The sequence below is a fragment of the Melozone crissalis genome, unplaced genomic scaffold (genome assembly GCF_028551555.1).
Source record: "Melozone crissalis strain CALT ecotype California unplaced genomic scaffold, PUWL_Pcris_2 ptg000036l_1, whole genome shotgun sequence".
Lineage (NCBI taxonomy): Eukaryota > Metazoa > Chordata > Aves > Passeriformes > Passerellidae > Melozone > Melozone crissalis.
Window position 1 is genome coordinate 7063952 of NW_026535814.1, and position 20138 is coordinate 7084089.

The 20138-nt window shown below is 46.0% G+C and overlaps 1 protein-coding gene across 1 annotated transcript in view; it reads left to right on the plus strand.

Annotated features, from left to right (window-relative positions):
- LOC128941467 (serine/threonine-protein kinase PAK 3-like) overlaps positions 1 to 19783 on the plus strand; it is a gene marked incomplete at its 5' end in the record, with an annotated part of 67261 nt that extends 47478 nt beyond the window's left edge. The window contains one exon of the mRNA XM_054283244.1: positions 19687 to 19783. Within this exon, the coding sequence (XP_054139219.1) occupies positions 19687 to 19783 (97 nt within the window). The remainder of the gene's footprint in view (positions 1 to 19686) is intronic.
- Between the last annotated feature and the right edge of the window lie 355 nt (positions 19784 to 20138).

Below are 20138 nucleotides of genomic sequence, written 5' to 3' on the forward strand. Positions count from 1 at the left end.
CATTTGGACCATTCTTACCTGCTCAACAGAAATCTTCCAAATGAACGTTACCAAGCAGGGCCCAATCCCTGCTGCCAGCTCAGGGTTAGAAGGGAGGCAATACTTGATTTCAGCACAGGGTGTGTGGGGAATCACTTCCCTAATACATGCACACCCAGCAATCTCACTTACTAGTTTGTATCCATGGTTCTAAGACGTATTCAATACTTTGCTGAGACTCACAGGCTAAATATACCCCCAAATTGTTTGATTTACTGACTGATACTTATTGAATTATTGATACTTAAATCACTTCTCTGAATTTACTGACATGAGAATAGGAGTGTCCTGTAGGTCCATTCCAGTTTTAGTCACAGGTTCAGGAGGAGACCCCTGCACAAAATAACCCAGGACAAAACGGGACTTGCAAAGCAAATTCATTCTATTAGTTGCAGTAGCAAATAATATATACCAACCCCTGGATTCCTAAAAAAACGCTGAGCAGTAGAAGGAGGTGGAGCGTGGCTGTCTGCAGCAGGGGCAGGTGGGCAGTGCACTTTCAGGACATCCCCTGGATGAAAACGCTGTGCATCTCATCCTTCTCACCCTTCCAGCTCAGAACCAGGCCTTATGTCTCCTGCTCAGGAGTGGAATTTCCCAGTTACTGCATTGGCTCACACATGGCTGGCGGTTGAGATGAGGCCAATGAATCAAGGATTTAAAAGAACTGGAAGATGTAAAAATTTTAGCAAGATTTAGTTAGGGGGAAAGAGTATAGCAAGAAGAGTAGAAATAATAAGGGATAGTTAATTTTTTGCAGGTAAGGTAGTTAAGGCTAGGGTAATGTATCACTTGCTTGTCTTTACTATGTTTAAAGAAGCAGGATGGAATGCGGATTTCGTTGTGACAAAGAAGAGGACTGTAGCCTGCACCTGGACCCCGAAACTTCAGCTATAGTCAAGGGGTGCGAAAGCCTGCCAACAGGTCATAAGTAGAGAGGTCAAATTGAGGAAGACGTCTTGGCCTTCATCAGAAGGAGACCATTCCCCACTTTAAAACCCACCAACCCATTTGAAGTGAAAGACTGCAGAAAGCAAAGGAACTTTGGACTCAATTATAATACATTTTAATACAAAGGGGGGTAGGCAGTGTTACCTAATGAATGTGTGTTAGTTTTTTGGGAATTATATGGGTATGTAAGACATTTTAGAAAAGCAGAGAGACAGCGATTCTTCACACGTCTTTAGGAGACAACTCCTCGTGTGCCTGTTGCTGTAATAAACACACCACCTTCTAACTTTAAATGTGGTGAGTTCTATTCCACACTTCATTTGGTGACCACGGCAGGAACACTTCTCTGCTCCAGCGAGAACAACCGTGCTGTGGATGTCTCTGGGCGCTGCCAGGACATTCCTTTCCTGGAGGCACCTCCTCTCTCGGCTGTTCCTCGTGGGGGACAGACAAGACTGCTGGGACTGTGGAGAAAGGGAATGTTTAACTCTGTATAAAGTAACCTGTAAGGTGTACGCAGGGGAAGGGTGGTTCATAAGTCACACAGAGATGTCCTGTGCACAACGTACGCCTGTACAGTTTGGGTTTGGGTCTGGCTGCCGGCAGAAAGGATTTGCTGTGTCAATAAGGACCTGCTAGCAATTCTAGGGATGAATTGAGCAAATCCTGGTTTATTGCTGCAATTTTTCCTGTGTGGTGTAATTGTGGTTGTGTTTTCAGTGTGTGAATGTTTGAGGAAGATGATGTGAGTGGATGCTGTTGTGATTTATGGTGTGTGTTGTGTTGAGAAAAGCAAGCACTCTGTCCCCTCACAGAGATACTCCTTTCCTGGTGAGCTTGTGTGTGTGGACTTTGTAATTGCAGGGGTTAGTACTCCCTGTGACACCTGGTGCTTGGGTATACAGGGGGGTTGAGTAGTTTTTCTCCCTCATTGGGGTCATTTGGAACTGTACAGTTGGGTTTGGGGAGATTTTAGGATTTTGTTTACATCAAGTGCAGCAATTTATGCAGAAAACTACAGCGTGGTGATTTAACATGTTGCACTATGGTAGTTCCTTTCTACTGCTCCCCCTCCACCAGGATTTAAAATCTCCTGCCATGAGGTGGATGCTCTGTTTCCTCTCCAGGACATCCTCTTTCCTCTCCTGGATGCTCTCTTTCTCTTCTGGAGTTGTTCTTCATTAAAGCAGTGGGACTTTGGTCCCGAGAAGAAAGAGCACCTCTCGTCTTTTGCTTTTGTCCTTGACAGTGTCACTGTGGTCCAGAGCTCGCCAGACTGATCCCCCACAAGGCAAAAACCGACAAATGGTCCCACATGCAGAGATCAAGAATTGGCCACATTTTTGATGGAATGGGGTGTTTGCCATAGTTTTGGAATTCCCTGTTCCCACACAGGTGAGGCAATTGTTGAAAGGACGCACCACACTCTAAAACCCAACAAAAGGGGAGTGGCCCAAGCAACACCCCAAGATTAGGTTGAGCAAAGCTTTAGATGTCTTTATGTTTTGAATAGCTCATTTGCAGGACCTAATCCTCCAATTTTTAGGCATTTTTCAAACAGCACACAAGCAAAATTGAAAGAAAATCCTTCAATTTTGATCAGAAATCTTGAGTCAGGACAAATTGAAGGACAATTTGCACTAATCACTTGGGGCAAACGGTATGCTTGTATTTATTTGCACAGGTGCCAGGCCTAAGTGGGTCCCTGCGAAGGATGTCTCATACACAAGAGCGCACCGACATTTCCACCAGCAGGGAAATGAGCACGCAGACATGAGCCGCACAAAGAAACTACGGTTCATGCCAGACATTCCCTGTTCAACCTGTGAAAGCTACAAATCTTGAGTTTGATTGTTGATTTTTGGACTGTGAAAATTGTTTGTATCATAGAGCTTTTTCAGCAAAAGCGTGGTGTCCATTGTGTTCAAAAGAATTCTAAGATATCCAATTTTGTAAAACTTGAAGTTTAGAGGGACTTTGTAGTGCCCTATATTTGGCCAGTCCCTTAACAAGTGCTACAAGATTTGCTTGAGAACTGAAATAGATGGGGAAGCTTTTGCCAAAAAGCAGCTGAACAGGAACATGGAGTTTGCTCAAATGATATCCTGGCGCTTGTTGGTTTTGCTTGCTTGCTTTTGTAGTGCATATATGCCTGTAGATCAACCAAAAATGAATGTTTGCCTTGTTTTAGCCAAGTCAGCAGGCCCAGACACCACATGTTTGACCAGTTCGAGCCCAGACAAATCCTTTGTGACATATTTTGTCGGTGTGCCAGTGCCAGCTGAGGAATGCCCAATACCCAACTTTGTAGAATACATCTTTGTTGAATAGGTCTCTGTGGATTGGGTGTTTTGGCAGTGATACTAGTAGTAATACCTTGCTTACGTCGGTGTGTGTGACAAATGATGGGCAAAACTATCAAAGAAATTTTTATCAGACAAGAAAGAGGAAGGAAATGGATTCACAGAGAGTTCTTGAAATCTCACACAGATGGTGAATGAAGGTATAGAAATGGAGGAAGGTTTTGAATTAAGACCTTGAAACAGACAAGACTTTTTTGGAACAAGGACTTGTAATTGCTGTCAGACATGACTTAGGCCTTTGAACTGACTGGACTTTCACAGCATTAAAATTGCTGTGTTGGAATATAGCAAGGCTTAATGCAAGGGAAAAAGGTGCTTTAAGCAAGTAATAATTAGGTATACTATAGTAAAGCTATGAAATGCAAGGTAGTTAATAAACAGCACGGATCCAAGGTTTCTTTTCACTTGTACCGAGAGGAGGAATTGTGGGAATCCTTCAAATCAAAGGGTTTTGGGGAAGCTGCAAAAGGCAGACCTCAGAGACAGCAGAACTGCAATTAGAGCTAAGCAGCAGCCAGAAGATTGGTCAGCAGAAAAGTTTTAAAAGAAGTAGAAAAGTAAGGACAAAGAGAACAGTAGCCTGTGTATTAATGCTTGGCTAGAATTACTCGTTAACCTTCAAAAAGTATATCTATCTAAGATATTAGGAACTTCTCAGCTTAATAATGGAGCTCTGTGCATTGTGTTTTAAGGCTTACAAGCGGGTATTGCATTCAGAAGAAGCAAGCATTGTTTTAACCAAAGGTACGTGTGCTTGTAGTGGTTGGATAGAACTACTGTCAATATGCTTCTGCTTTGTGTGATTGGTCAAAAACTTTTCAAGTAAGTTGTACCACTAAGTTCTTTGCCTGCTGCCACAGATGTGAGCTGCTGGCATCTTCCCATATTCATAACCATGTAATGAGACTGATGCTGGAAAACAAAAAGCTCGAGGCGCGTTCCTCAGCATCCCGTCCCGTTCGTGATTTGTACAGAGACCCCCAGCTGGCAATAGTATATAGATGTTCAATTACATCTATGATAAATTAATAGGTATTATTTCATACATTTTGATATCTTTTCATTTCATATAGATTTTTATATTTTAATTTAATATAGATTTGATTTCTTCCTCCAGCTTGGGAGAGTGAAGATTTTTAACAGTGCAAAACCTTCTGCCCAAACATCAGTCAGCCCCCGGGTGTGTGCATGCACACCCACCCACTGTGCTTGCTCTTCTCAGCATCTTGGGGCTGCTGTTTGCACAGAATTGGGATGAATTTAACTCGACAGAGCCAGGAGTGGGGTGTCCAGCTTGTCAAGAACACTCACATGGTAATGAACAACACAGCGCTCTCAAATCACATTATCACAGGTCATTTCATTTTTGCTGGGCTCTGAGGAACTCTTAAAAGCCCCAAAGACACAGAAAAGAGGTGGAAAACATTGGCATCATGCTACTGCTGGTGTCCTCCTGGAGGAATATCTCTTGGGTTTCTTAAGGTTGTAGCTTTCCAAAAACAAGGAAGACTGCTCAGCACTGGCAGCCCAATTGTGAATGGTTTTCTTGACTTGGCAAAGCTGGGGTGTTAACAATGGATTCCATCCTTGGTTCAAATCACCTGCCCTCACCTGCAGACAAAAGCAGCAGCACCACCACCACCAGCAGCTACATCAGTCAATGTTCTCAAAAAGCTGTGTTAAATTTGGGCGATGAAAACACCTCAGACACTGTGGATTAATGACAAGACTCTGAGGAACAGTTCCAAAGCAAAGGGCAGCAGCTTCTCTCTGGGCCACTTCTTGTGCTCCAAGGCAGCCGGGCTGCCCTGGCTGCCCAGGACTCTGCGCTCCACGGGCTCTGCAGAGCTGCACAGCGAGGAGGCAGCTTCGGGCACCTCAGCCCCTGGGCAGGAGTGGCTTCTTGCTCTGCAGGGCTGCCTGTGCGCAAAAGCAGGGTGCTGGCCTTCTGCTCTTGGCCCCAGCCTGGCCTTGCAGGGCTAATCCTGTTCCCTGTCTCAGATGCGCTAAAGACAAACTTGTTTGTTTGCAGCTCTGCACAGGTGTGATTTGCACCACAAAAGACCAAAGGACTAAGGCCTGAACAACAGACCCTGACTGAAGCCTCAACAACAGGACCTGAGCCAAAGTTGCCCTCTAGATGACCTTTCCAACCCAATGTTCTATGTATCTGCTCCTTAACCAAGTGTTACTATCAAAAGGATTGTTGCATCCATTCACTGGTGAAATGCATCTTCACCTTTCTGCATGAGGAAAACGGACACACCTGGCCTTGGTTCCTCCTTGAGCCCTGGGCAGGCTCGGGGAGAAAACCAAGAGGAGAATGAAACCAGCTGTCCCCCCAGCAGAAGCTCAGGCACATTGCTCGTCCAGCACTATCAGAGCTGGGCTACTCTCACAGCGCACTCGGAAGCCTCGTGGCCGGCAAGGCGGAGGCACCGCAGGATTTCCCGGCTCTCAGCCGTGGCTCTGCAGGGCTTGGCTGGGACAGCTTCCCCCAGCTGATGTGCAGCTCTGGATGAAGGGGAAAGCATTGGGGTACCTGGTGATGCATCTTCCTGAATCACCCGAGGCACCCTTTTGTAATAATGCTGAGGTGCATTGCTTAGCTTATCCTTTCCTGACTCTTTTTTGTACTTTTGCATTACAGTAAATTACACTGTTCCTTCAGCTGGTGTCGGTGTCTGCATCGCTGACCCTCCCCACCATCAAAACAAACACACAGCCAATTTAGCATGAGACCTGCCTCTTTGCCAGCCCATCTCTTGGCAAACAACCCTGGTGGCCATCTCCACAAATGAAATTCCCACTTTGCTACTTCCTTTTCTGCAGGCAGGCGAGAAAAAGAGCCACTCCCAGTTCTGGACACCTCCAGAAACCAGCTGCTTTCAGCAGTCACAACCCTGAAACATCAACTCCTTCCTTAACCTGCCACAGAGAGCTCCCACCAAGAGGCCTTTTGTCCAAGGATAGCCACAGAGGAGCTTGAGAAGGGAGCAGTTTGAAACACAACTGCTTCAGAGTTTAAACCTGCCTTTATCAAATGAGCACACACCAACCTGTCCCAAAGGGAAAGCAGGCAGGAAAGAGAAGCTCCTCTCCCACAACAGCAAACTTTGTGCTTCCTTCTGTTCCAGCTGGAGAGTGGAGACCATGGGCTACACCTCACTTTGGGAAGGAGCCCTGGGAATTGTCCTGATCTGGGAGGGCAGCAAAAGGAATTCTCCAAAAAGTAGGAAAAGATTCTCTGGAAGGAATAGATGATGACAATATTTCTTCAGAAGAGTGAAAAAAAGAGTAATTGATGCATTTCAAAAAGTGCCCACACTGAAATTTTTTTGCCAATACAATAATTCCAAAGTCTCTGTGGTGTGTCATGAAGGTCAGGAATGAACCTGCAAGGCTTGGATAAACATCACTGGTGTCCGTCCGCCAGAGCACAAGCAGCTCCCAACAAGACTTCAAGACTAAGGGACAAAGCTTCCCCCTTCAGCTCCCCACAGCAGCTCTAGGGAGTCTGTCTCCATTGCAAGATCTCCTTTGTCAGTCTACAGTGACAAGAGTTGGCTGCAGGAAGCATTTGCATTGGAGCTCTCCCCAGACTGGGGGAAGAAAAAGGAAAGGTGATTGCTGAGGAAAGAAAAAGGCAACCCTGTCTGGGGAGACACCAGTGTGATTTCGCTACAACTCTAGGCCAGAAATCCCTTGAAGAAAGCAACATCCATCCATGGGGCAGCAGTTTAGCTTTGATATCCATGCTGACAAAATTGCTTAAAATTGCTGCCCCTTCCTGCTGCTGTAGCTGACTCCAAATCATGAGAAATGTGCCAGCTTTGCCAGAGACAGGTAGACATGGTGAGATAAAACCAGCTAGTCTGCCGAAAAGGAGTCCAAGTGAATGTTTTCTAACTCCCCGTTTTTATCCTTTCCCCAGCCAAGCCAGAGCAATGTCCTTCCTCTCTGCCACTGATGGTGACCCAGGCAGGGGATGCAGCGTGAGGACAGAGCCTATCACTGCTGCCAGTGCCCTGCCCTGCCCTTCCCTGCCTGCCTTGCCCTTCCCTGTCCTGCTGCAACCTGCTGTGCTGTGCCGTGCCGAGCCGAACCCGGCCAGCGGTCACGCATTTCGGGAATGACCCTCCCCTGTGCCGGCCGCCAGCATAATGAACATACCACTGTCTAACTTTGACTGGTTAGAGAGGCTTTGTCCTCTTTCAGTTTTTCAGGTTTTCAGGTTTTCAGGTTTTCAGGTTTTCAGCTGTTTCAGTTTTAACAATTCTGGGAGCTTTTGTTTTCCCTGACATAAGTACAGTTGCTGCCAAGGGAAACACACCCAAAGACCAGTAGTGACCCAGCCTTCCCTTTGCTTCCCTTTTCCTTCCCTCAATGCTACACAGCACTCTCATACCAGGACCTCAGTGCTGCCTTACCTGAGGATTATGAGCTGCCTCCAGGCCTTTCAGGCTAAGTGCAGGTGCTCAGGACTCAGGTTTTCCTAGCTTCTTGGGAGAAGGTGTTTGCTTCATCTGGACTTCTTGGGGTTTCATCAGAGGAACCGGGAACAGGCAAATTTCCTCTCCACTGTGAGCTCTTCATTCTGCTTGTTCCCATGGAGCCTAAATGCCAACCTGAGCTCATCGTTCCTCTGGTACCCATAGACCATCACAACCTTTCCATGGCCTCTCCAGAGAGGAGCAGCTGCACATCTGCAGAGCAGCAGCTGCCAGCCCACAGCCCATCAGGGAGGGAAACAGCTTCTACCCTTGCTTTCCAAGCAGGTCCTGGTGAGTGACTCTTTAAAGTGTTTTCCTGCAGTGCTCTATCATGGGTAGATCTCAAGTGAGAATCAGGTAGAAAGTGTCAAGTCACCTAGGAAGGGGGACCTTGAAACCAGAAAGATTCTCTGCCTGCTTTTGCTGTCCTCGCTGCAGATTTGGAGGGTGTTCTGGACATTTTGCAGACAGCCTCTCTGTAGGGGTACAAGGGCAAGGTGAAAGATATTGCCTAACAAGTGGTCAGTGTTAGGTGCACTCTCCTCTTTCTTTGAATGAAGCCAAACTAGGACTCTGATAGGACATTGCAGATGTTCAAGACTGTCTGCCCTGCAAATCAAGCCATGCCATTGAAATGAGCTCTGTGTGCCCCACAACAGCTGCAGCTGCAGAATATGGCCTCACCCTCAAGGCTGTTTATAGAATAAACTCACAGTACAAGTTTAGCATGCATGTCTGCAGATCTTGGCACTTTCTGGGTGAATCCATTTTCTGTGGTCTTTTGTGATGAGAAACCAAATGTAGCCAAATCCCAAAGCTGCTGGGAAGATGCACAAAGCTGTGATTATAAGGGGTTTGTGTGTGTATGTGAGTGTGTGTGTTTGTCTATATCAGATTTCCAGTCCATGCTTTAATCTATGCACATGTCAATTAGGATAAATATTTTCAAGAGGAAGAACTCACTCCTCCAATCCCCTGGGAAGTCTGAATACATTTCTGGAACTGAGGTTGCTGTGTGCTTCCTGTGATGTTTGATCCAAGGCAACACTAGAGCTCTGCATCCCAAAGACACATTGTGGAGCCTGACCAATGTGTTTGGATTCTTGCAGCCACCCCAGACACTTCAGCCCCCAGCGCTCCAACTGGCAGTGCAGGTTCTGCACAGCCCCCCGCTGGCTGTGGAATACTCCTGGGGAAGAGGAATTGCCAGCCCTGGATCTGGACATGGTGCTTGAGACACTGGAGGAGATGTTTTCTCCCCCTGCTTGGGCAACTGCATTGGACAGGGAAAAAAGGGGCTGGAGTGAGAGCTTGTGAATGTTGCTACATGGTTGAGAAGGAAAAGCTTCTTGAGTTCAGCTGTGAATGGACAAGGAAGGCTTTGCCTGGTAAAGCAAGACTTCCTAAAGAAGAGGAAATGAAAATGTCATCCCTGAGTAAGGATGAAAAGCTGTGAGCCTGTGTTGGCCAAGTTTGGGTGCTCCTTTTCCTGGGAAGAGTCCTTGATGCAAGAGCATTTGTGGCGAGGAAGTGGAAGCTTTGTAGGTTCTAAGAGGCTTTGTTTGATGGGAAAGAAGAGAAGAGTGTTTGGAGAAGTGGCACTGTAGGCCATGTGTCCCGTGCAGGGAGGGGCATGCCAGAGGTGCCGCAGCAGATGTGGGCTGTGCCTCTTTTGGGTGGGAAGGCCAAGGCAAAGCAAGGGCTGGGCTGCAGCTGCTGCTGCTGTGTGAGCCCTGCCGTGCGTGTAGGCGCTCCCAGAGCCGTGGCTGGGGCTGGGCTGCAGCTGCAGCTTTCTTGTCCCCTTTAGAAAGCTGCTGCCTGCAGTCCAGTTTCCACCTGGGAAATCCTCAGCTGGGCAAACTGGCCAGTCTATGCTGTTCCCGTTGCAGATCTCCGTCCCCTTGCTCTTGGGCATCTCTGTGGGAAGAGATGTGTGTTCCTATGCTTTCCGGGCCAAGCTGCAGCCTGGATGAGACTGCTGTGCTCAGGGCTGTGGAGGGAAGAGCACATCCCTGTGCCAGGAGCTGGCAGGACTTCTCCTTAGCAGCCATTCCATGTGTTCAGTGTCACCCCCATGTTCAACACTGTCACTGTCAGCTTTGACAGCTCTTGGACTGTGTTTCAGAAGTCAAATTTTTCTGACTGTTGAAGGGCTTTGGGGCCCAGAGTTCTTGTTAGAACAAGGGATTAAGTGTGTGAGCCATGGAGGTGTTGGACCAGGTGTTTTGTGTAAGTGATGAGAAGGGTTTCTTCCTTTCTGTTTCTCTTTCAAGGGGAATATTAATGTTGCCCCTGAATCGTCAGGAGGGGAGCCTGTGGACAGAGCTGCAGCAGAGGGAGCTTTGCCTGGCACTGAAAGCTGCAGGAACAATTCCCAGGAGCCCGAGGAGCTCGGTAAGGACAGAGCCGCCACTGGTTTAGAGAGGGGTGAGATGGCTGCTCTGAGCCTGCCTCTGGCAGGAAGGGAGATGAGAAGGGTTGAGTTCTTGTCTGCAGGCTTGGTGCTTCCTGGTGCCTTGAGTTCAACTCCTGAACGGGCACAACCTGCCTGAGCCCTGCCCTCCACGCTTCTCCAGAGGCTCTGACACTGAGTCCTCTGCTGGGGCAAGAGAGCAGGGAATAAACCTGACCTTGTGGGAGTTGTGTCACCAAGCCAGCGTGTCCCAGTTTTGTGCTGATGTCCATGGATAAGTTTGCTGCAGGACGTCAGTGCTCTGGAGGCAACCCTGAGTGAGTCTTGAAGCAAGAGAGGAAAAGCCCAGCAAAAGGTCAGTGTAGAAGTCTGAGATTTTTGTCTCCAAGCATTAAATCCATGTAGTGCCAGTCTGCTGATAGCTGTAGTGAGATACATTAAAAATACTAGCAGCAGAAGCTCTGAGGCCAAGGACATCATTAGTCGCAAATCCAATAGCTCAAGGAAAAACTGAAATTGCCCCTTTAAATTAGCGAGAACTAAAGGAGAGAGAGAGCACTTTGGGTCTACATTCTTGAGCAAAGCTGGTGCTGCCTGCAGTCCTGTTAGGGAGCTCTTTCCTTCACAGCTGTGAAAAACAGAATTCACTGCTTAGAATTTTTGAACGTTTAATACTAATACGATAAAAAAAGACAATATTTGCAGCACTGTGGTGCTCCTGGCACAGCCAAACAACACCTGGTGTTTAGAGACTGTGTTATCTTTATGGTGTTACATAGCTGAGATGTAAGCATATTCATGTGATTCGTGAGTTATTCAAGCATTCTTGGCAATTTTCTGATGTTTTGAGAACTCCTTTGTTTGACTTCTTCACACTCAGGCTTACTGCATGGCATCCTGTGTGTCACGTCAATGTATTTTATTTCTTCTTGTGTCTCTTTCCTGCTGTTTCACATCTTCTGAAAAGGCTTTAGTATGTTTTCCCTCAATTTAACACTGTATTCTCTAATAATCCTCTGGTGCTCTGGTTTGTGTCAGGTTTATTTTATCATTTGGACAGGTTGGTCAGTGGATGGCCTTACACTGCTTTTAGTTACACACAAGCCTTTTTTCTCCTTAGGTTTTGCTAGGGTCTATAACACAATACACTCATCACACGATTGTTTCCATAAGTGATGCATAGATATTATATTCATTACACTGCTCTTTCTATGAGCAACACAGTGCAAACTTAAGCTGATGGATTCTGTTCTATTACAAGCAGCTAAAAGAGTTCTAACTGATGCCATTTCTAAATACTTATAATCACTAACAACTCGCATAAGCTAATACATAAATGCCAAAGCCAATATGACCTTGTCATTTGTCACAGAGCTGTTCATCCCAGAGCTAGTGGTTGTTTTGGAGGAGCTGTTGCTCACTGCAGAGAGCAGGTTGTAGTTGGCAGGGAACGGTGCTAGTTCATAACTCAGCTGCCAGCACCTTCAGCTTCAGCCATTTCAGTGAGGACTGAGGTCTCTCTGTCAGCACAGAGAAAGAATCAGGCTGGGCTTCTTTGTGCCAAAGGGCTCTCATGGGGGCCCTTTGCACTGCAAGGGCTTTGACTTTATTGGGATACTTCAAAACTTCAGAAGTTTTAAACACTTGGAAGGAGTCCGGCTCTTTCAAAAGCAGGCTTCAAATTGCCAAGTGAGATTTTGCTTTTCCGGCCATCTTTTACAGTCTTTGATAGAAGGACAGTTACTTCCAAAGGGACAAATGATGCACAGAGGCCAGTATTGACCCAGCGTTCCCTTTGCTTCCCAGATTTCCAGCTGATCTGCCTTGCCAGGAGGGCTGCCCTGCATGGGAAGAAGGATCAGAGGGAGAGCCTGTGAGCATCAGGCAGGTGGAATCCCTTAGTGTACACATAGATTTATAGATTTCTACAATTCTATTTCTATATCCCTATAGTTGCATTTATAGATTTACAGAGGTGCGTTTATATGTGCATATATATAGATCTATATAGTTAAATTGACCTATATTGTTATAGATGGGATAGAATTAGTTACATTTCTAGATTTTGAGATTTACATTTATACATTAATACTGTTACATTTACATGCCTACATTTAGATGCTTACATTTAAATGCTTAGATATAGATCTAGAAATATGCATAGTTATTTAGTTAGAGGTATGTGGAAGTTTAGATGCATAGATTGAGCTGTGTATGCCTAGGCTGCATTTTTACCTCTTTCCCCCCTCGGCTGCCTTTTTCACCTCTTGCTTTTCCCCCGGTGCCCCCTGCGTCCCCTGTCCCTTGTGCTGGGTCAGAGCTGGCGGCCGGGCCGGGCGGAGCAGCACTTCCAGCCCCGGCTGTCCCTGGAGCGGTGGGAGCTGCCGCTGGCCCCAGGCACTGTCCCCCGAGGAGCTGCTGAAGGACGGTGAGACAGAGGGGGCTGAGGGGGCTGTGGCGCCGAAGGGACGGTGACCCTGAGCTGCTGCTGGGGCTGAGGGCTGTGGGGCAGCCGAGGGCCATGGTGGCGCTGAGGTGACAGGGGAGTGGCACAGGCTGACGGGCTGGCTGGCTCAGAAGGGACTGAGGGCGATGAGAGGACTGTGAGGGGCTGAAGGAAATGAAGGGGGCTGGGGCTTCACCGAGAGCATGGCGGGGCTGAGGGGATGGAGGGGGCCAGCAGGGAGCGCACAGGGCTCCGGGACTGCAGCTCTGCCAGGCCTTGGAAGCAATTCCAGAGCCTCCACTTTTGCCACAGCTCCAAGGAAGACCTTGAGGGACAGCCGGAGACTGACGGGAGGCAGCAGGGAGGAGCTGAAGGCCAGCAGCAAGAGCAGGGGACCTGCTGCTGCCAGCCTGGAGAGAGCCCGGCAGGCCCGGGAGGCAGGCTGGGGCTGAGGCTGCCGTGGGCTGTGGCCGTGGGCACTGCCCGGCGGGGCAGGAGCGGGCCCTGCCCGTGCTGGGGCTGCTCAGCGCAGCTGCCCCGGCTGGCACAGGGGCTGTCCTTGGGCAAGGCAGCTGTGGCGGCAGGGCCCAGGAACTGTGCCGGCTCTGCCGGGCTGCCGGGGCTGCGGGACAGTCCCGCCGCGGCTGCGCTCACCACAGCCGGGCCCGCTCGGCTGCTGTCTCTTTCCGACCCTCCTGGGGAGGCTCTGGCATTTCCTCTTCCCTGATGGAAGTGTAGCTGCTGCCAAGGGAAACGTTCCCATACTCACTCAGTGTTCCCTTTGCTTGCCAGATGTCCCATCTGCTGTCGCTGTCCAGGAGAGCTGCTCTGCACGGGAGGAGGAGACCGAGGGAGAGGCTTTGAAGATGGAGCAGCTGGGATCCCTCTGCTTGGAGCTCTGTTGAAAGATACACAGACTTGCATGTGAACAGGGATTTTATATGGACTTGTACATATGTAGCCTGCTATTTGTACAGGCCTATTTCTATACATATAATATTATATTCATTAATATATTTTATATTTTTGAATGTAGTATGTATATATGTACATATATACATACATAGAGGTTTCCGGTTACATATTTGTGTGTATATGTATCCAGTTCTTTATGTGTATTGTAATATCTGTGTTTAGATTTCCATAAGTACACAGTTGTGTAGGTATCTATTTGTATTGATGTCGTTTTGGGTATATGTCTTTTTAAATAGCTATATTGGTATTTGTATCGGCATATATGTCTGGTTGTGTAGTTTTAGCTGTATATTGATCTATTTCTATATCTGCTATATTTACATATATATCCAGATGTATAGCTGTGTATTTGTATCGATGCAGTTCTACAGTTATTCAGATTGGTAGAGCTGTTTTTTCTCTTTATAAATAGGTTTTTTATGTATCTGATTTTTGAAAGTAATATGTAACATTTAATCTATATTCACATCTCTATGTTGTGGTGGTTATATATGTATATAGTTCTGTTTAAATATGTGTATGGACTTGTATAGTGGAGGAATTCTATTTATCGAGTTCCTGGTATTACCTAGAGATACTGATATTTTTGTATTTCTATATGGGCTGTACACTTGTTGTAATATTTCATTATTTCCATTGATCTTTGTGTGTGTAGTAGAGTGTTTGTAGAGGTTTGCAGATTAGTTTTTATCAAAGGAAGTTGATATTTGTATGTTTCTAAATAGCATGGTGAAACAATCAAATAAATTACTTTTTTAAAATTTAACAGAGATCTCTATAGTTCTATGCTGTCAGTGCTGGTGTAGCAATTTATAAGACATGCCATTTGTCAAGTGAGGTGGATGTGTTGTAATTTGTGCTACCCAAAGCCATGGGCAGATGTACATGCTGGAGGATTTTGGCCATGCAAATCTCCAGCCATGCCCAGCACATGCCCCACCTGCACTCAGGCTGGGCAAGGGAAGCACAGATTTGGGCTGGCAGCAGAGCCGCACGTTGGCTCAGAACTCGCTGCAAAGGCCTGCTGGCTGAGAAAAAGGTCAGGGCTACATTTTATACATTCTATTTCTTAGAGAACATATATTAAAATATATATTACTTAGTATATTGTGGGAATCATTAAAATCAGAAGGTTTTTGGAAAGCTGCTCCTGAGTGAGGAGGATTTCCAGCCTAGAGGAATATAAAAATAAAAAAGAAGAGCATGGACAGTGCCATTTCCAGAGGCCCAGGCTGTTTAAAGGAGGAATGGATCGTCCCCTTTGCTGCCTGTAGCTGATACCCCTGTCAGTAATAAGTAGCAACTCTGGGGGCTCCTGGGCAACGAAATGGGAAACCATCTCTCTAAAACAGTATGGGACGTCTTTTACCACCTTGAGGCAATTTTAGAGCGTAAAGGCTGTTCAGACATCTCAAAACGTGAACTAAAAGACTTATTTTTCTGGGTAAAAGCAAATACTCAAAATATAGACTTGAAGTCTGATTTTACCTTTGATTTCGGAGACGAAATAAACTGGATAATTGACAATCTAGTCTCTCTCAGAAAGGAAGAGAATTTGGTCCAACTAATGCCTGAATCCAGAGCTTTAATGGAGAGCTTTGAACAGAATGATTGTAACAGAGGCTTTCTCGAACATCAGAACAGAACACCTGGCTCTGAGACTTTAATTCCGAGTGGTGCTGGGCCTTCATCCTCCTCTGGGGGGATCTCAGGTTTTGTTCAGGGTTCCTTCCCTTCTCCTGGTGTGTCCAGAGTTTCTCCAGGCAGTGTGGACAGCACCTCGATCCCTGGGAAAGGGGAATGAGATCAGCTTCCAGCTTTGGTCATGTCCTCTGTTTTTTCTGGGATTCCCAGCATCACAGGTGTTGAGACAGGCTGTCCTCCCGTTCCTCCATGAAATCATCCACCCCCGGAATTCCCAGGAAAGCATTTGGGATTTTTGTTGCATTCTGAGAATTTGGGGGGTAAGAGGTCATGTTCTGGGGAGGTTGGGAGTCAAACAAGTCCAGGAGATGAGAGTTTGGGGAAGCTTTGCAAAACAGGGGCTGCTGTTTCTGTGCCCTGCTCCTCTTCCAAAGAAGATGCGGCCGAATCTTGTCCTGAAATTGTGCAGGCAGGGTCAGCCAAGGGGGACTCTGGATCTGCTCTGCCTGGCCGAGGGGCTGCAGGGTCACCCCTGCCACTGTTTCCCCTTTCAAGACTCTTCTGGGATTTTTGCCGCTATTGGCTCCCAAGCCTCAGGTTACAGCAGGTGGGAGGGCTTTGGATTTGGCTCTGCCTGCAGGGGAGCGGGCAGGGAGGAGGACAGAGGTGGAGTGTGGTAGCCAGGGTGTGAGCAGGGCAGGGATGGCTCTGCCCAGAGAGGTGGACGGGGTGGAGGTGGGAGAGCTCAGGAAAGCTGCTGTGGAGACACAGGCAGTTCATTCAGGAGCCTTGAAGCCTGTCTCATTCTCTGCTGAGGAGGGAAAAGCATGCTGAGATTGCAGCTTGGACCTGAGAGTTTTCCAGCTGTATCCCTGCCGGCAGGGATGCAGTGTGGTACCTGTCACAGTCCATTGGAAAGCCTCACAAATACAAATTCCGGATCTGCGGCTGGAGAGCAGCCCGATTTGTATGAATCTAAAAAGATCCAATTTAGTGAATCCAGACGTGAGTTAGCAGGCTCTGGCTTTCTTCCTGTCACCAAGAACTTGGAGCTCTCCTCCCCAGCCCTTCCTGGCATGGCTTCTGGGAAAATTTGTTGCTGCGGCAACCCTACTGCCAAGAACTTGGAGCTTCTTGGCAGGGTTCCTGGGACAGCTGATGACAACATTACCTGTTCTTCTGGATCAAATAGATCCAGAAGTGATCAGGAGTGATGAAAGGGAAAAACAAAACACAGTCTAGACCAACGGTAAACCTTCCATTGCAACTACCTAATTGGTCCAATAGTATTCAAAATATAGAAAAAAATTTGGGTTCCAATAAACAACTCCTTGCCTTACCTGTAAGATATGCTTGTAATGATGTAAATCCACAATACGAAATTCTTTCTCACCATGAGATCAAAGAACTTATAGGAAGAATGTAAAAAATTTTTTATAACTTTCCCGATCAGCCTCCAACTGTAACACAGATGCTAACAGCTTGCACTAAGCTCACCTCTCCAAAACATCTTGCTAATGTGCAAGTCAATGCTTTTGGAAAGCAGATTGCAGATTCTTAAGAAAAGTTAGGAAAAACATTTGGACATAATTTGGGAAAGGCTTTGGGAGAAAATTTGGAACAAAAAATGGAAAAAGCTTGAAAAGGCCCTTGAAGCACAAACAAACATTTGGAAAAAATCTGTTGGTACTGTACAGCTGGACTCAGATAACAAGGCTTGTGGCTTTGCTTGTGGTAAAGCAGGACACATGAAAAGAGATTGTCCTACAATAGCAATCAAACCTAAACCACTTTCTATTTGCCCTCAATGTAGGAAAGGGAAGCCTCTTGCTAAGTACTGTCCTTCTCAATTTGACATCGATGGCAAAGCTTTGTCGTTAAACTCAAAAAAGAGCGCGGATTACCACCGCACCTCGACACAAGTAGTGACCTCCTTACAGTCAATTACCCAGTCAAATCAGTCAAATGGCATTGGTACCTCAGTCATTTATTCCTCAGTCATCCTTCCCTCAAATGGTCCCAGGTCAATACCCTCGTGTACAAGGTTTGAATTGGCCTCCTCAAAAATTGATACACCTTTTAAATACTTTCTGTTATGAAAGTATTTCTACTGGAATTATCAGGTGGATAATTCTGACAAGAGCTTCTGATTCTAGGCAGAGCTAGCAACAAAATTTTCAGACTTTCAGTTCTTCCAGCTGCTGTTTCAATAATTTGTAACAAAGAGCTAATATATTTATCTCCTGCATTTAATGTTCCTATAGTGACTCCACCAAAAACACCTCTAGCTATTGCATTTCTTCTACCCATGAGTACAGCCAAGCAAAACAACTTTCCAGAGAATTCAGTGCTGTGCGTGCCATTTGGAAGCTCAGGTCCTGAGGTCTTTTGGGTCCAATGTTTCGACCGCAACCAGGAAAAATTGACTTGCTGCCTGACTCACTGTGGTAAAACAGTTTACATTGCAGGCATGGCAGATACTGGTGCTGATGTCACTGTAATCTCTGACATGTTTTGGCCCAATGATTGGGATTTAGTAGCTCCTGCAGGTTCCCTCACAGGGATTGGAGGTGCTGCTGTATGTTGGCAAAGTGCATCCATGATTAACATTACAGGTCCTGAAGGAAAGGCAGCAACGGTGCGTCCTTTTGTTGTTCAGAAGCTTCTCACCGTCTGGGGGAGAGACGTCGTGTCCCAATGGGGAGCAGAGCTGGAGGTGGGCCTCTGATGGAAACCACATCAAAACCTGCCACTTGAAAGCTGAACTGGAAAATTGATCTTCCTATATGGATTGATCAATGGCATTTAACAGAGAAAATATTAAATAGCTTTAAAAGATTGGTAAAGGAGCAATTAGAAGAAGGTCACATCACTCCCATACATACTCCCTGGAATTCACCAGTATTCTTCATCCACAAGAAGATATTAGATTTCTGGAGGTTGCCTTATGACCTGAGGAAGATTAATGAAGTGATGGAAGACATGAGACCTCTTCAACCTTGACTTCCTTCTTTATCAATGATCCCAAAACACTGGCCTCTCATTGTCATTGATTTAAAGCATTATTTTTTCCACATCCCACCTCATCCCGATCATACTCCAAGATTTGCCTTTTCAGTTCCTGTCATCAATCAAAGAGAACCCATGCAGAGGTAGCACTGGAAATTATTGCCTCTAAAAATGAAGAATTCGCCTCTAATTTGCCAATATATTACAGCACAAGTTTTGTCTCCAGTTCGACTGAAGTATCCAAGATCCATGATTTCACACTGCATGGATGATTTGCTCATCGCAGCTCCAACGAAGCCACAGATGGAGCAAGCTTGTCCTAGCGTTGTTACTGAAATCCAAAATGCTGGACCTAAAATTTCTACAACAAAATCCAAGAAGTTTTTAGTTAAGAGATTAGAAAGGTCAGTTTTGAAGGATGTTAGTAATGACACTTTATACTGTTGGCTTTCATGTCTTTATACAACTTTGCAATATAGAACTAATCCATATTTTGTTTCTCAAATCAGGGCTAATTCTTTGCTTCCTGGATTTTTAGTGGAAAGAAACCGCGAGAGTGGAAAAAGTGACAGTGGTTATTTCAAACACTTTGCCAAACATTTTGGAACAAGCAAAACTGAGTCACGCCTTTCTTCACCAAAATGTCCAAGCACTTGTGTGAATGTTTCCAATTTCCAAAACTCAAGCTAAGGGTATCATCAGTGCTTGCCCTGACTGTCAGCTTGTGCAGCCTCCTGTTTCGACAGGAGCGGTCAACGCACAAGGTTTGCAAAGCCTGCAGTTATGGCAAACAGATATCATTAAATAGCCTTCCTTTGGTAAATTTAAAAGTATTCATGTTTCAGTGGACATATTCTCTGGTGCAATTTTTGCTTCTCTTCACACAGGTGAAACAGGTAATCATGTCTGTCAACATTCTTTGCAAGCTTTTCCTTCATTGGTCTGCCCCAAGAAGTAAAAACCAACAATGATCCCACATACATATCCCAAAGAAAAGGCAACATTTCTAAAAGAATGGGCTGTTTGTCACATCTTTGGTACTCCTCACTCACCCTCAAGCCAAGCAATCGTTGAGAGGGCACATCAGACATTAAAACGTCATTTAGGTCAACAGACAGGGGGAGTTGAGGTCACACCACAGCTGAGGTTGAACAATGCTTTGTATGTTTTTAGTTGTTTAAGCAGTTCAATTTCAGAACCTGATTTACCAATTTTTAGGAATTTTTACAATAACACACAAGCAAAACTGAAAGAAAATCCTCCTGTTTTCATTAGAAACCCTGAGACTGGACCAATTGAAGGTCCTTTCCGATTAATCACCTGGGGTAAAAGGGTATGCTTCTGTCTCTACAGGTGCAGGAATTGTGTCCCAGCCAAAAACATCAAACCATATCGCACCCCAGAACGTGTTGACGAGTCCAAAACCGAGGAAGCAAGTACATGGACGTGAGCCGAACAGAGGGATCCCAGGGCACGCCTGACGTTCCTTGTGCATCGGTGGAACCTGCAAACTCTGATTTTGTGTTAATGCTATTTATAAGTGTGTCAATTGTATGTCAAATATTTGTTTCTTAGAGCTGATTTTTGGCAAAAGTGTGGGTTTTGTTTTTATTAGGTTATAGATCCCCTCTCTTGGATCTTCAAGGTGAAATCTTATCTTAAGGTCAAAAGCAAGTTTTTAAATTGATATATATGTGAGGATTTTGCCAAAACTTAGCTCATTAACAGGATGGAGCAAAATCAAATTATATGCTGGTGTTGCTGGGTTTTAATTGCTTCTTGTCGTGCGGATTTGCCTGTGTTTA